The sequence below is a fragment of the Petaurus breviceps genome, unplaced genomic scaffold (genome assembly GCF_028583685.1).
Source record: "Petaurus breviceps papuanus isolate PSGF00001 unplaced genomic scaffold, PetGlider_PUasm1.0 181, whole genome shotgun sequence".
In the NCBI taxonomy this organism is placed as follows: domain Eukaryota; kingdom Metazoa; phylum Chordata; class Mammalia; order Diprotodontia; family Petauridae; genus Petaurus; species Petaurus breviceps.
The window spans coordinates 13,987,398-14,002,280 of record NW_027185784.1 but is presented as its reverse complement, the minus strand read 5'-3'; the positions used below and the strand labels follow the sequence as shown (position 1 = coordinate 14,002,280).

General features: G+C 36.4%; 1 protein-coding gene across 5 annotated transcripts in view; it reads right to left on the bottom strand.

The window, feature by feature from the left end:
• MKLN1 (muskelin 1) overlaps positions 1-14,883 on the bottom strand; it is a 305,308-nt gene that overhangs the window by 109,312 nt on the left and 181,113 nt on the right. For all 5 annotated transcript variants that reach the window (XM_069087238.1, XM_069087241.1, XM_069087239.1 and 2 more), the window contains 2 exons: positions 5,205-5,282; positions 2,895-2,960 (listed from right to left, as the gene is read on the bottom strand). In XM_069087238.1, the coding sequence (XP_068943339.1) occupies positions 2,895-2,960; positions 5,205-5,282 (144 nt within the window). The remainder of the gene's footprint in view (positions 1-2,894; positions 2,961-5,204; positions 5,283-14,883) is intronic.

Here is a 14,883-nt window from a genome sequence, read left to right as displayed (position 1 = left end):
GATGAACAGTTTCCCATCCAGGGGGTGGCAATCATTGCAATGTAAATATATCTAATGTAGAGTGAATATGAATGTGTCTTCTTGACCCCCTACAATCTGGCTTCTGACCTTATCACTCCATTAAAACTTCACTCTTCAAAGTTAACAATGATCGCTAAGTTGGCAAATCCAATGGCTTTTTTTCTGTCTTCAACCTTCTTGACCTCTCTTAAGACTGTGACGTTATTAATCACTCTCTCCTCTCTAGGTTTCCAGAGCATCACTCTCTCGAGTCATTTCCTGTTTGTCTGACTGATTCTCCTCAGTCCCTCCCCTTCCCTTCCTCCCCCCAACTAGATCATCATCCAGGTCACACCCTCTAACCAGAGTTTACAGGTCTGTCCTGGGCCTCTTCTACTTTTATACTATATCCCTTGGTGATCTCAGCAGCTCTCGTGGATTTAATTATCAGCTCTACACTGTTCATCTCCCTTTACCGTTCCAATCTTTCTGCTGACCTCCAGTCTCAGACTTCCAACTGCCTTTCAGATATCTCAAACTCAACATGTCCCCAAACTGAATTTATTATCTCTTCCTCTAGAACCTCCCCCTCCTTAACTTCCCTCTTACTGTCAAGGACAACACCATCTTCCCAGTGCCTCAGGATCATACCCTAGGTATCAACTTCAACTCCTTACTATCTGTCACTCCCCTATGCACAATCTATTGTCAAGGCCTGTCAATTTCAGCTTTGCAATATGTCTGGAATACAACCCCTTGTCTCTTCTAGACACTGCCACCAACCACCCTGGTACAAGACCTCAATATCTCACTCTTGGACTACTGCAAAAGCCTGCTGGTAGGTTGACCAGCCTCAAGTTTTGCCTCACTCCAATCCATCCCCCATTCATCCCCAAAGTTACTTTCTTAAAGCATAGGTCCAACCACATAACCCTCATACTCAATAAACTCCAGTGGTTCCCTATCATCTCCAGGATTAAGTAAAAAATCCTCTGACATTCAAAACCATTCACAATCCAACTCTCCAACCCCTTCCAGTCTTCTTATGTTTTCCTCCTGGCCACATACTCTTTGATCTGGTGTCACTGGCTTATTGGATGTTCCATGAACGAGACTCTCAATCCCTCAGCTACAGGCATTTCCTCATGACTGGAAGGTTTTCCCTCTTTATCTCCACATCCTGACTTCCTTCAAGTCAATCAATAAACATTTATTAAGTGCCTACTATTTGCCTATGCTAAGTGCTGGGTAACAAAAAGAGGCAAAAGATAGTTCCTGCCCTAAAGGAGTTCACAATCTAGTGGGGAGACAACATACAAATATATACAAAGCTATAAACGAAAAAAAAAAAAAGGGAAATAATTAGCAGAGGGAAGGCTTAAGAAAGGTTGAGAAAGATGGAATTTTAGTAGGACCACACAGATAGTAGTCCAAGTGTTCCTGATTCAAACCAAGTCCAGCAGTCTGTGCACTGCATCACCTGCCTTCCTAAAATGAACTCTTTCAAAATGGCCAATATTAGAAGCATATGTAAGCTGGTTGAGGAACAATGGCCAAATAATGCTCACAGAAATGATGAAGCAGTCCAGGTACGGTGATGTGGGGTTTGGGGGGGTTCTTTCCTCTTATGTTTGCAGCATGTACACTTGGCTGTTAGGGGAAGCTATCAGAAGCACCTGTGGTGTGCTTGTGTTATCTGTTAGGTCCTCAGTCATATTTATAACATCTCAGAGACCAAACAAAACATATGATACAAAATAAATATGATACAAAAATGTGTAAAAAATTTTTAAAGTAAAAATTTCATGCTGAGTTTCTATTTCTTTTAAAAAATCTAACTAGAAATGAAGATCCCAAAACTCAAATATTCTACATTATAATATGCTGGATGGTACAGGGTATAGAACACTACCCCGGGAGACAGAAGATGCATGTTCAAATGTAGCATCAGACACTGACTGACTAGCTGTGTGGTTCTGGGCAATACACATAACTGCCTTCTGCTTCAGTTTGCTCATCTGTAAAATGGGGATAATAATAGCACTTACTTCCCCCAGGATTGGTATGAGGATAAAATGAGGTAACTCTGAAAACATTAAAGATTATGTAAGTGCTAGCCACTCTTTTCCTGAGTTGGCAGAAAGTTGTTTTCTTCTTGAAAAGTGATGAGAAAGATCACTTGAATAAATGAACTTAGTATATATATATATATATATATATATATATATATATATATATATATATATATATATTACATGCAAAAAGCCAAATATTACTTGAGTGTAAATATTGGCCATCTGTGTACCAACATGAGATTTCTCAAAATTCAAATAATAAAATACCATAATCCTAAGTGTTTGGTGTTATTTTCTTTTCTAGATGGTAATATCCAACTCTATTTTAATTCCAAACCATTAAAGAATTATACACCTCAATCTACTTTCATTAAAATAATTCAAAGAAACATAAGTATACATCCTGAGTACAAGGCTCTTCAATACCAAAACATTAGTAACATTAAGCATGCTTGCAAATAAACTTGGGCCACCAAATTTGCATCTGCTTCTCACATATTTATTAATATCGCCTGATCCAATGCCCTCATTCTAATAATTCTTATCTCACTAGGTTAAAAGTCACAATAATCACACTGAAAACACATAACACTTCTTTCCAACAAATTTTCATGGAAACCCAACCAAAAAGCCATGTGCCAGTGCTTATTGTTATAGCTGTTTCAGTCAATCTAAAAATTTCTTCTTTAGTTCTCAATTAAGTATTGTCCACAGTACCTATGCATCTTGGTGAAAAGCATAGTCATGCTTGAATAAAATTAACACACTGAAGTTAAATGGCTTTTAATATAAATTCTTCTATCCAGAAATAATGCTTACCTGTTTGAACATCGATAACCATTTGATGTCCACCTCTCATTCCTGGTCTGCTATCTTCTCCATCACCTAGGATGATAAATATAATCAACAATGTGAAAATCCTCTCACTCGATTTTAAAAGAAACAAAGGATTCTTTTTATAGGTAGATGCAAAAAATACATTATAGAAATTTGTCCACACAGTTTCCTTAGAAACACTCCAAATAGGCACAGTGAACAAACAAATCAACATAAGGCTGCGTTATCTTGAGATTCACCGTCCACCTATTTTCAAGACATTATTGTCACTAGAGGCCATTTTTTACTTAAGATCCATTCTATGATACTTCAGATACATATGCAGTTCTCCAAAACTTGGGTTAAATTCTCAAGTACAAAAAAAAAAAACCCACAAAGGAAAAAATATAACAACATGATAATAATTATCTCACATTATCATTATGAACTATCTAAAACTGAGTTTTATGGATTTTTTTTAGGGGGACATGGGAAAATGAGCAGGTTTTAAACTTTTCAGAACACAGTACAGAAACTACTAGAACCAAGATGTTATAAAGATAAGTGCTTTAAATTTTCAATCAACAATATCTTAATTTAATGGCAAAAACATTCACTGTTCATTCCACTCCACCACCAATTTAAGAACTATGCTTGATTTGATTAGTCTTCAAATGAAGTCACAGAACAATTGCCTCATTATGGTGTGAAGATACCATTGGGTTCTCAAAGCCTAAGCTAACAGAAAGGACACTTTGGCAGGTCCTACATAAAGCTAAGATAAATAGGTTCAACAACTGAACGTGTGTGTTACAGGTAATTTTTTTCTTCAGTCACTAAAACCCATGAAAACAGTGTACTAAATCATGGCGGAATTGTAATCTGAGCTAAGCAATGATGTCATAAATTCATGCCATACTTAATTATCTGAACAGGAAGATGCAAAATGATGAACTTTGTTTATGCTGACCACTAAGCTTACTGGGAAGATTCAAACATATTCAATGAAATATTTCCCCCGAGGATATCACTGGGTAGGTGAGGGGAGAGGAACATAATTGGAAAAGAATGTGATATAAAAACAAAAGGTAACCCATTAATTGGGGAATAGCTGACTAAACTGTGATTCATGAATCACTGGATTCTAAGAAACAATTTTTAAAAAAAGAAACAAAAAATAAGCAGAGAATTTAGAGAAACATGGGAAACTTTAGATTAACTGAGATAGAGTACAATAAGTAGAATTAGGAAAACAATATAATATGAAAACAATATCAAGGAAAAGGAAAAAAAAGGAACACCATTAATTATACTGACTAAGGTTGGCCCCAGAAAAAGAGGTAAAAAAACACATGATTTGCTGGGTATCAGAGAAAGAAAAGATACATTAAAAAAATGAAGGTGATGTAAAAAAATTTATCAAATAAATATAATGAACAAGAAAGACAATAATAAAAAGAAGATGAAACATCTTAAAAGGATATATATTTCTTCATTAGAAGGGCAAATAGTATTACTCACCACATGTATTTTAGATCTAACCTCAATAAATGCAATTTTATATAGGTGGAGGCATAACATGGACTAAGAAGTCGAAAGATTAGGGTTCTATTTTCAGCTTATACAAAAATTTAAATATACTATTTGACAAGTAAGAGTCCCCTGTTTCAGCTTTTTAGTGATTATATTTCTAGTTTTCATCTATGTCACAAGAGGTAGTGGGCAGAAGGATGACATGTCAGTTTATAATTCCTAAGAAATAAAATAGGTGATTGAAAAAATCAGAGACAATTTCTATTCAAGGCTGATCATCCACAAGAACTTTTCTTGTCTTCCTCTTTTCTACTGACCAGTTTTTGAGGACTCTTCAACTCACTATACTGAAAAATCCAGGGACAGATAATGAAGGTAAAGCTTCAACTGATTAGCTTTTCTATCTTTAGGACAGGATTGGTATAGAGGAAACTAGAAAAAGAGGCTTAATGAATTTCATTTGTCCATGCTTTTCCTATAGTCTAACAGTCTGTAGGAAGCTTTTGTTTGTAACATGGGCTAAAATGAGTATATGGTATGCATATGGTATGACTGGTATGACAAGGCAACAAAAAAGACTTTAAACAAATCCTTTACTAGCATAAAAACACGACATATTTGGCTAATAAGCACAAGACGGAGAAGACGAGTGGCTTTTCTGCCCTATCCAGTTAAAATCCTACTGTTACTATTTATGTTCAAGGGTTTCTTAGTTGTAGCAAAGCTGCAGAGAAAGTTGCATTAAACAAAAGCATTTAAATTTTGAAATATTTGACTCACCTTTGGTGCTTTTGGGGATGATCTGACTCCACCGTGGCTTATATTCCTGTTGACTGATATACTGATTGAACAAACCATCTGCAAATGTAAAAAAAAAATTCTTCTTAACTTGCTTATACTTTTGTGTTATTATAGCAGAAAAGATAGGATTTTATAAGTTTATAAATTTTATAAGCAAAATTGCTATTCAAGATTTTCTCCCCAGGAATACATAATATAAGACATATAACATGTCAGTCAATTTAGTGGCATATTTTCACAAAATATGTCTCATTTCATTTTCCATGCCATCCCAAATAAAATGGCACTACATTAGTTGCCATAATCATTCAAAAACTTTGCTTGAGTGACAGCTCATATCAAATTTGGTATGCATCTCATTACTGTGGCACCTGTTAATTACAAATATGTTACCACATTTAAATTAGGAGGAAAAGGACAAGTATGATCAAACAGCAAAATTGTCTAACACAGCCATTCTGAAAGAAGAGACAGATACAAATGAGGGTCTGGGTAGGAAAAAAAAAACAGTATTATGCTTAGAGCTGCAAAACAGAAAAAGGAAAAAAATTAGAAAACAATTATGGATAATCCAAATAAATACCCTATACTGCAACAGATGCCTGGATTAAATTTTAACACAATTTTCACTCTTTTTTTTTTTTAAAGCAATTGGGATTAAATAACTTGCTCAAGGTATTTCTGGGTGGGTGCTAAGTGTCTGGGCCTGGATTTGATCCCCAAGTCACCATGACACTGGGGCTAGTGCTCTTACTCGCTGTGCTACCTGGCTACCCCCACCATTTTCACTCTTAACATAAATGTAATCCATGGGGATGGGGAGGGTACACAATAATTACTGGAAAAATATGATTGAGATATTTCAATGGCAACTTCTCAGATCCTTTCCTCATTTCTAATATTTTTTTTTCTAATCAAAATACATATTCTATCCAAACAGAAGTATTTCCACCTGTGACCAAAAAAAAAGAAGTATGGGATACTTCAAATAGAAGGCCACATAGAGGTCACTGAATTAGAACTAGAAAAGTACTGACAGATCCTTTAGTCTATACCCAAAGGAAATGAGTCCCAGAGTAGTTACAGATCTCTGAGAAAACTAGCAGACATAATAAAAGAACCAGAATTTGAACCCAGGTTTTCTGACTCCAAACTCAACAGTTAAGACTTCTGGGTGTTTTCTGTAATGTTAGTTATTACTTATGTGACCCTCTGTAAGTTATTTCTCTTCCTCAACTATAAAGTGATGTTTATTTGACTAGATGAATACTAATGACTGCTGACTTTGAATCCCGTGGAATCCAGAATTCTATATATAATACTCTAAGATAAGATCAATAAATATAACATTTTTAAATCTTTAATTTATGACCAATGTGGACTCAAGAGACAAAGGGAGAGAAATACAGACAAGTACCATAATGCATCAAAATCCAAGTTCAAAGTAACTTTAAGATACCATCTAGTACACAGGTTCTTAAGTTTTTTTGTATGTCGTGGTTCCTTTGGCAGTGTGGTGAAACATACAGATCCCTTCACACAACAATATTTTCAAACACATGAAACAAAATACAAAAGATTACAGGACCCTAATCTAATCCAATCTCTGTTAACAATTAGGGAAACAAAAGTGAAGAACATAGAAACAGCCACTCAAACAAGAGGGAGGTAGAGGAGGAGTGAATTACAACAGGTACAGAGAGACAAAAAGAGACATTTAATGAAGAATACAATTTATGTAAGAATAACTAGCTGCCTAACTTCCAGGTCACATGAACATGATAGACTTAACATTTTCTTTGATTCCCACAACCTCTCAAACTTCTCCAAAATAGAAATTATGCACCAAAGATAAAAGATATTTTTCATGCTATTTCCGTGGTTTAGGAAATCTAGAATCCAAAAGATTAAAAGAAAAAAACCAGGAACTAAATCTCACTGACCCTGAGCTCACTCAGCACCCCTTCCCAACCTTCTACATTACTAACAAGGCTGCACTAGCAGACCCAAGAACACAACACAGGCTTACTTCAAATCCTATTTCTACACTGCAGTGCCTCTCACCCTCTTTCCAGTGCCATGGAGATCCTAGATCTAAGTTGTGGAAGTCTGCTCTGGATTCAACAGACAGATTGAGTACAGTCCTTTAGAAGCAAAAGTCTGTCAAGGGCTGCAACCCAGATGTACCAGTCCTGCAAAGCAAAGAACTTCAGGTGCCAGAGAAAAATAAGATCTGAACTGCTGGCACCAGGTGTAATGTGAATGTAAATTTTAAAGATCTTCCCTGCCCCTAGGCTAAAGTGCACCAGAAGCCTGGGGAGGGAGGCTTGTTTTTCAGTAGATACTTTTTGATTGGCCAGTGGGTCAATAAGGTTGTTACATTCTCTGAGCCAGGAGAAGGCTATATAAGCCCTGATGTGTAGCTTTGTTTTGGGACTCACTTTGAGAAGTGTTCTGTGATTTGATCTGAATTCTGGGAAGCCGTTGTTCAGAGTCCCCCGGCTTTGAAAAACCCAGAATGTGGAAACCCAGATGTTGACTGGGTATGGATGTAATGGTTGGACAGTTTGGAAATCTGTCTACTTGATGTTTCTGTCTTGATAATTCTGCCTGTATACTTTGAGGTTCAGGGTGCTGACCTTTTCTCCTGAACAAGGTAAACGATATATGTCTGACTGATTAAAGTAAGCTTGGTAACCCATTTTGAGTTGCTTTCCTTTAACAAAGCAGATCCAAGAACCTGTGGTAGCTGCAAACCCTGAGGACGCTTGGGGTGCTTGCTGCTACACCAGGTCAGAGAACTGAAGGAGTGGGACAGGCCACCAGGATAGGACAGTGTGCATGTGGGAAATTGAACAGTACTCCATCAAGCCTGAGGGAAAGAGCATAGAACCCAGTTGGGGCCATTTATGGCTACGCAAAAAATTATATCCCAACAGAAGTATTGGCACTTGTGACAAAAACAGCACAGGATACTCCTGACAGAAGACCACAAAAAAGTCACTGGATTAGAGCTGGAAAGGCACTCAGAGATCCTTTAATCCATTCCCCTCATTCAATAGGGGCAATATCTTTGGGGCAGAGATGTAGGTCAGTGTACTGTGAATTGTCCAGTGTGGGAGGATGCTGACATCATAAGCAGAGGGGAAGAAGTCAAGAAGTAGGTGGTAAGGAAAATAAAGTGGAAAAAAGACAGAAATTACCAAAGATTTCAGGGAAGAAGAAATTTGAAAGACTTTGAACTTAAACAAACATCAACAGGAAAAAGAATAACAATAGAAGAAAATATGACCTCATATCTAGTAAATGAGTTCAAGTATTTATGAATAAATACTGGAAAATAATTCAACAGTTGATGAGATGGAGGCTCCCGTAGAATTTGAGAACACACAACCCTAACACACTGTTCCCAAGTGGTTTAAAAGACAAAGAGAGTTAATGGTAAGACAGAATGTATGCCTTACACAATAAAAATAATAAGCAGAATAGAAAAGCCTGAATATGCAATGGAAAATCTTACCAGAGAAACAACCAAAAGAGAAAACAACAGATCGGGAATTCAAATACACAGAAGGGAAGAACAATCTAGAAGGGGAAAAGCAAAAAACATTAACATTAATAAAAATACAATCACTATGCAAGCAAAACACACTGATCTTGAAAATACAATGGGTAGAGACAACCTAGAGATCATAGTTCTCCCAGAAGAAAACTACAGGACAAAAAACCTTAACACCATAATGAAACAAACAAAAAAGAGAACTATCCAGAACTTCTGAACATAGAAGATGAAATTCCAAATGAAAAAATTCACAGATCGTTTTCAAAAAAAAAGAAAGAAAAATCCCAATACTGCAAAGTCCAAGACACAAAGTGGTTAAATTTAACAATTCCATTCAGAAACCAGTTCTGTTAGGCATCAGGAGAAAAACCTTCAAATACAAAGAAAGTGACATTTAAATAATGCAAGACTATTCCACACCCACCAGAAAAAAGAAGGAATAGAATAATGTGTTCTAAATGGCACTGGAACTCAGGATACAGCCCAGAGTGCTCTATCCTGCAAATCTCAACTTAACTATAGTAGACAAAAGATGAACATTCAATAACAAAGAAGAATTTTAAACATTTTTAGAAAGAAAATCAGAAACGAAAAGATGAGCTGCTTTCAATACAACAAATGCAGAAGGAGTGAAGAGATTAGTAAGAGAGCTCTTCTTCAATGTAAGGGGAGTATAGGGGTAGGGAAAAAAGAGATACAAAGGTGGATATTTGGTAGAAATAACAGTGAAGAGGTAGGCATTATGGACAGAAGCTAGTAACCCCCTGCCTACCATGAATGTTTCTTTTGTGGGATTACAATTGAACATAGGAGGGTGCATGAAATGCAGGGAGAAAACAGTAGATAGAGAGGGGTGAGAAGTTCAGAGTCAAATTAAGATCTTGATTGAGGGGAAGGTAACCTCTGTGGTCATAGAAAGAGAAGCACTTGAAATGAGTGAGTAGGGGAGAATGACTGAAGAGGGGGGTGGGGGCAAGGGGAGAAGAGTACTTACTTCGGAGGTTGGGAAGGGGTTCCACAAATGAATACTCTTATGGGTGAAGGGAGATGAAGATCTTACACTAAATGAAGCCTGGGGGATTTAGTGCTTGAAAAGTCTACTTGTCCGAGAAGGGGAGGGAGAAAATGGAACCTCTGGACAACTGGAGCCTGGAGGACTGCCAAAAGGAGAGCATGTAACACAGAGAGCTTCTCAGGCAAATGTGCAACAAGGAAAGGTATCGATCAGTGAAGTGGAAAGAGCCCTACCATGAGGAAGCATCTTCTCTAATGTGGGTACAATGGAAAAAGGAAATCCAGAGGGTAAGCCCCACAAAGCCTTAGGAGAATGCCTGCAATGGATACCTTGAAAGTTTTGACTATATGAAGAAAAGAGAAAAAATGGAGAGACCAGATGATTATTAAGGGTCATGAATCAGAGAATGAGGGTCTAGAGTAAACATAAAGAGAAGATATATAATGAAGAGTACAAGAAAGTCTTAGTGGAAAGGGGCACAAAAAATTGTAATTTATAAAATTAATGAAAAGGACTAGCAAGTAGAAGAAGAAATGGAAGCACTGTCAAATTTTATTTTTTGGGCTCAAAGATTACTGTGGATGGTGACTGCAGCTGTGAAATTAAGACACTTGCTCCTTGGAAGGAAAGTTATGGCAAATCCAGAGAGTATATCAAAAAGCAGAGATAAGCTCATGGCTATAGGCTATACCAGTGATTACACACTACCTTGAGGGAGGCAAGTAGGGAATATGGAATCAAACCATAAGTTAAGAAGACCTGAATTCAAATCTGGTTTCAGACACATCCTGGTTGTGTGACCATAGGTAAGTCACTTACTTCACCTCACTGTCTCACTTTTTTTATCCATAAAATGGGACTAATATTAGCACCGACTTCACAAGGTTATAAGGATCAAGTAAGATAACATTTTTAAGCACTTTGTAAACATTAGAGCATTATATAAATGCGTGTTGTTATCGGTGATCTATAATCTATATCCATCAGCAACAAGATCAGGTCTATGAATGGCAGCTCCACTTCCAGCCTAAATAAGAAAAGGACACCCAATTACTGCCCACACCACTTCCACCTTCCCCCAAAAACTATTTGGAAAACGGGTCAAAAAAAATAATTGTAAAATTGTTGGATTCCCTGTAAAGTACAATCCAAAAAAGGCCTGAACTATATTTTCAAGAAACCATAAATGAAAACTGCACAGTTACTAGAAACAGAAGAAAAAGTGAAAACAGAAAAAATTCACTAGTAAGCTCCCAAAAGAAACTCCCAAAGAAAATATTCCTGGAAGGTCACTGTGAAAATCCAGAGATCCCATGTCAAAGAAAATATAACATAAGCACCCAGAGAGGAGCAGTTCAAATCCCAAAGGATCACAGTCATGATCACATTAAGATGTAGAAACTTCTACCATAAATGAGAGATATTAGAATACAATATCTGTAAAGGCAAAAGAAAGCTTCCAAACAAGAATAACATATTGTATACCTGGCCTGCGGTCTGGAAGACCTGAGTTCAAACCCAGTTTCAGACAAGTAATAATTGTATGACCCTGAGAAAGTCATTTAACCCTGTTTGCCTCCATTTTTTCATCTGTAAAATGGGCTAGAGAAGGAAATGGCAAACCACTCCAGTGTCTTTGCCAAGAAAACTCCAAATAGGGTCATGAAGAATCAGATATGACGGAAACAACTGAACAACAACTACTGTGCAAAGGTCAACACACACCCATGAGAAAGAAAATGGTCCTGTAATGGAATACAAGGCTTGCAAGCATCTCTAATAAAATGACCACCCACAGCTGAGTTGGGAATTCAAAATACAAACATAAGAGTGCAGATAAAGCTAGAAAGGTAACTTTATTGGAGTTAATAAAGTTAATAAGGTGTTAATACCGAAATGGGAGAGGAAAAGGGGAAGGAGGAAAAAGTTTCTCTTCAAAAATCTTCTAACATTTTCAAAGAGTATGGAGAAAGTTAAATAAGAAAAACTGAGATCCTATATGCAAATTGTTTTTATTCTATGGTTTTAAAAAGGGAAAGAAAAAGAGGAAAAGGAAGAAAACATCAGTGTATAAAGGAGGAAACAAGGAGGTGGAACTTGCCATTTCTCCTAACTGGGGTTATGAGAAAAGAATATACAAACATGGAATAAGACGTGAGGGGAGTAGGCATTATATGTACTTTATCTTATCTGAAATGGACAAAGGAGGTTTGAAAACATGCAATGTCTGGAATAGAATTACATCAAACTTAAAGAGGGACACAAATGGGAATAGGTTTAGAGGCTTGCTAACAGAAAGGATAAAACCAGGAAGGGAACAGTTGCAAGCAAAACAAAATTCCTGATCCTGGAGGAAGATTTAAAAAGGGGAAAAAAAAGAAAAGAACTAAATTTCTAAGGGGGTGCGTCTAAGATCACCTCATAGACAACTAGAAAATGCCTGAACCCGATGATGATATGTAGATATAATAAAATATTATTATACTGTAAGAAATGGGAATAGATAATACCAGAAAATTCTAAGTTGCATTAAGTGATACAGAATTAATATAATAGTAGAACCAGCAGAACTAACAATACTAGGAGATCAATACTGTAGGAAAAACAACTCTGAAAGACTTAAAAATTCTCATCAGTGCAATAATTACGCATATTTCCCAAGGATGTACAATGAAGAATGTTATCTACCTACCAACAAAAGGAATGCTCTCAATGTACAGCAAGTCACACACATTTTTGGACATGGCCATTATGAGGATTAGTTTGGTTTGAATTTGCTTATTTGTTACAGGTATCTGAGTTTTCCCTTAAGGGTTGGGAGTGCCTGGGTAAAGGAACTTTAACAATACTAGTAACAAAAAAAAGAGGGCCACTGAAGAAACCATTTTTTAAATTGCAAAATCGAGAAAAGTTCAGAATGAAGTTCAGACAAGTGGGATAGTTTAGCAAAAACGTAGTTTACCTAATTCTCTCTTTTAGGTGGGCCTCTTTTTGCTTTTCCTTAGTCTGGGATCATGACTGTTGCCCCTGCCTTTTTCACATGAGCCATTAGCTTTATTCCCATTATTAACATACACGGTTATAACTGTTAACTATTTATTTCCCTTCATCCTTCTGTATATCCTTCACAATTTTTTTTTCACCTTGGTCTTCTGCAAAAGTCTTGCTTTTTGACCACTGCCTCCCTTAAGCTACTGTTCCTCTTATCACTGCCCCTCCTCCTACTTTTTCTTAATCCCTCCCCCTCTTACTTCCTGTTGGATAAATATTTCTATACCCAACAGAGAGAGAGAAAAATAGAGAGACAGTGTGTATGTGCACATACACTCACACAGATATTTATATATTATATTGTTCTCTCTTTGAACTAGTTCAGATGAGTGAGGTTTAAGCAACCCCCTCCCTCCCCTCCTTTTCCTCTCCTTTGTGAAAGTTCTTCCTTCTGTGCTTCTTTTGTGAGAATTCAATTCGATGTGTTATTTTAAAGTTGTATACGGGGAATGCTGGGAGAACTGTGCCAGTACTCTCCCTTTACTCCACCATCTTGGCTCCTCCTCAAGTGGGATCTTTTTTTATTTTTATTATTTAATCTTTTTTTTTTTTAATCAAGCAATACGAAACAATCATGGTTTTGTGCAAAATTCTCTTGGGAGATTCTGCTATGTATTTGCAACAGCCTCTTTTAGCATATAAGTTCAAAATTTCAAATAAAATTTTTAAAAGTACAAAAAAGCTCTTATGAGCCTGCAAGTTCTTATCATTGACTTCTACAATAATTATTTGATCCACCACTGTTGACTTCTCCTCATAATTTTGAATGTAATTAGGTTAAATTTTTAAAGATTTATTTCTAAATAGAATACCAATAAATAAATACATAAACAGAATAGCATACACAGCTTATGAGAGGGAGTAGAGCCTGTAGGGCTATCAACCATAATAATAATACCTTATAAGTCAAGTCAAAATAAAGTTAAGTCAGATATAAACCTATTGACTAGAGATCCCCAATCCAACCTGGACATTTTAATCAAAACTATCTTCGCGGCTTGCCTCTTCAACCACACAATACTCCTTTTCTTCTCAAACCCCTCTCAATAAACTCAAAATAACTCAATTTTTATTCAACATGCAATGAATTCTTAAAATTTCACAAAAATTTTCCTAAGTGGCAACTTCCACTGCCTAAAACCATAATTTTCTAGTGGTAAGGATCATACTTAATTAGGGAAAGATGGAAACAAGCTTTAATTAAGCACCTACTATGTTCCAGGCACTATCCTAAATACTTTACACATGTTAACATTTGATCCTCACAACAATTCTATGAGGTGTTATTATTTTCTACACAGTACAGTTGATTGAGGAAACCAAAGTAGATAAAGGTTAAATGACTTGCTCAAAGTCATACACCTAGTAAATGTGTGAAGTCAAATTTGAACTCAAGTCTTCCTGACTTCAGACCCAGGACTTTATTTAACCTTCTATGATACTGAAGCTTCTAGCTGTAAGGGTCTTATCTTTCTATCTCTCTATGGTATGAATTTTAAAGGGGTTTTTAAAGACTTATGGAAAAAATCTGTAAGAATGACTCTCAAAAGTATGCTGAACCTTCAGACCCACAAGGATTCCCACCTAAATAATACAGAATTGATTAAGTGGGAGAAACTGAAACATTTCTAAAATGACATGGAAAATAGGATTCTTTACTGACTTCACTACCAGTGTTCCCACTCTCCTTCTAGAAAGTCTCTAGTCACAAGGAGGGGTGTACTGTCATACAAGAATGTATTCTTATCCACTCTGTAAATTATTGAGTTGCAGTCCTTCCCCACAGGTATAAATGCCTCAGTAAAAGGGGAAAACCAGCAAGTCATTAAATTTTGGATTATCTAAAGCAACACCTAAGCACTTTCCAACCAGCATACTCACCACATACTCCAGAATTGGGAATATTGCATAAAGGAATGGTGTGGCTTCCCCTTGATTCTGTATATCCTTAGAATATATCTTGTGTAAAATTACAAATATGAATGCCTTGCTTCCTGCAATTTTAGATAAGTCATAAATCTATAACCAGG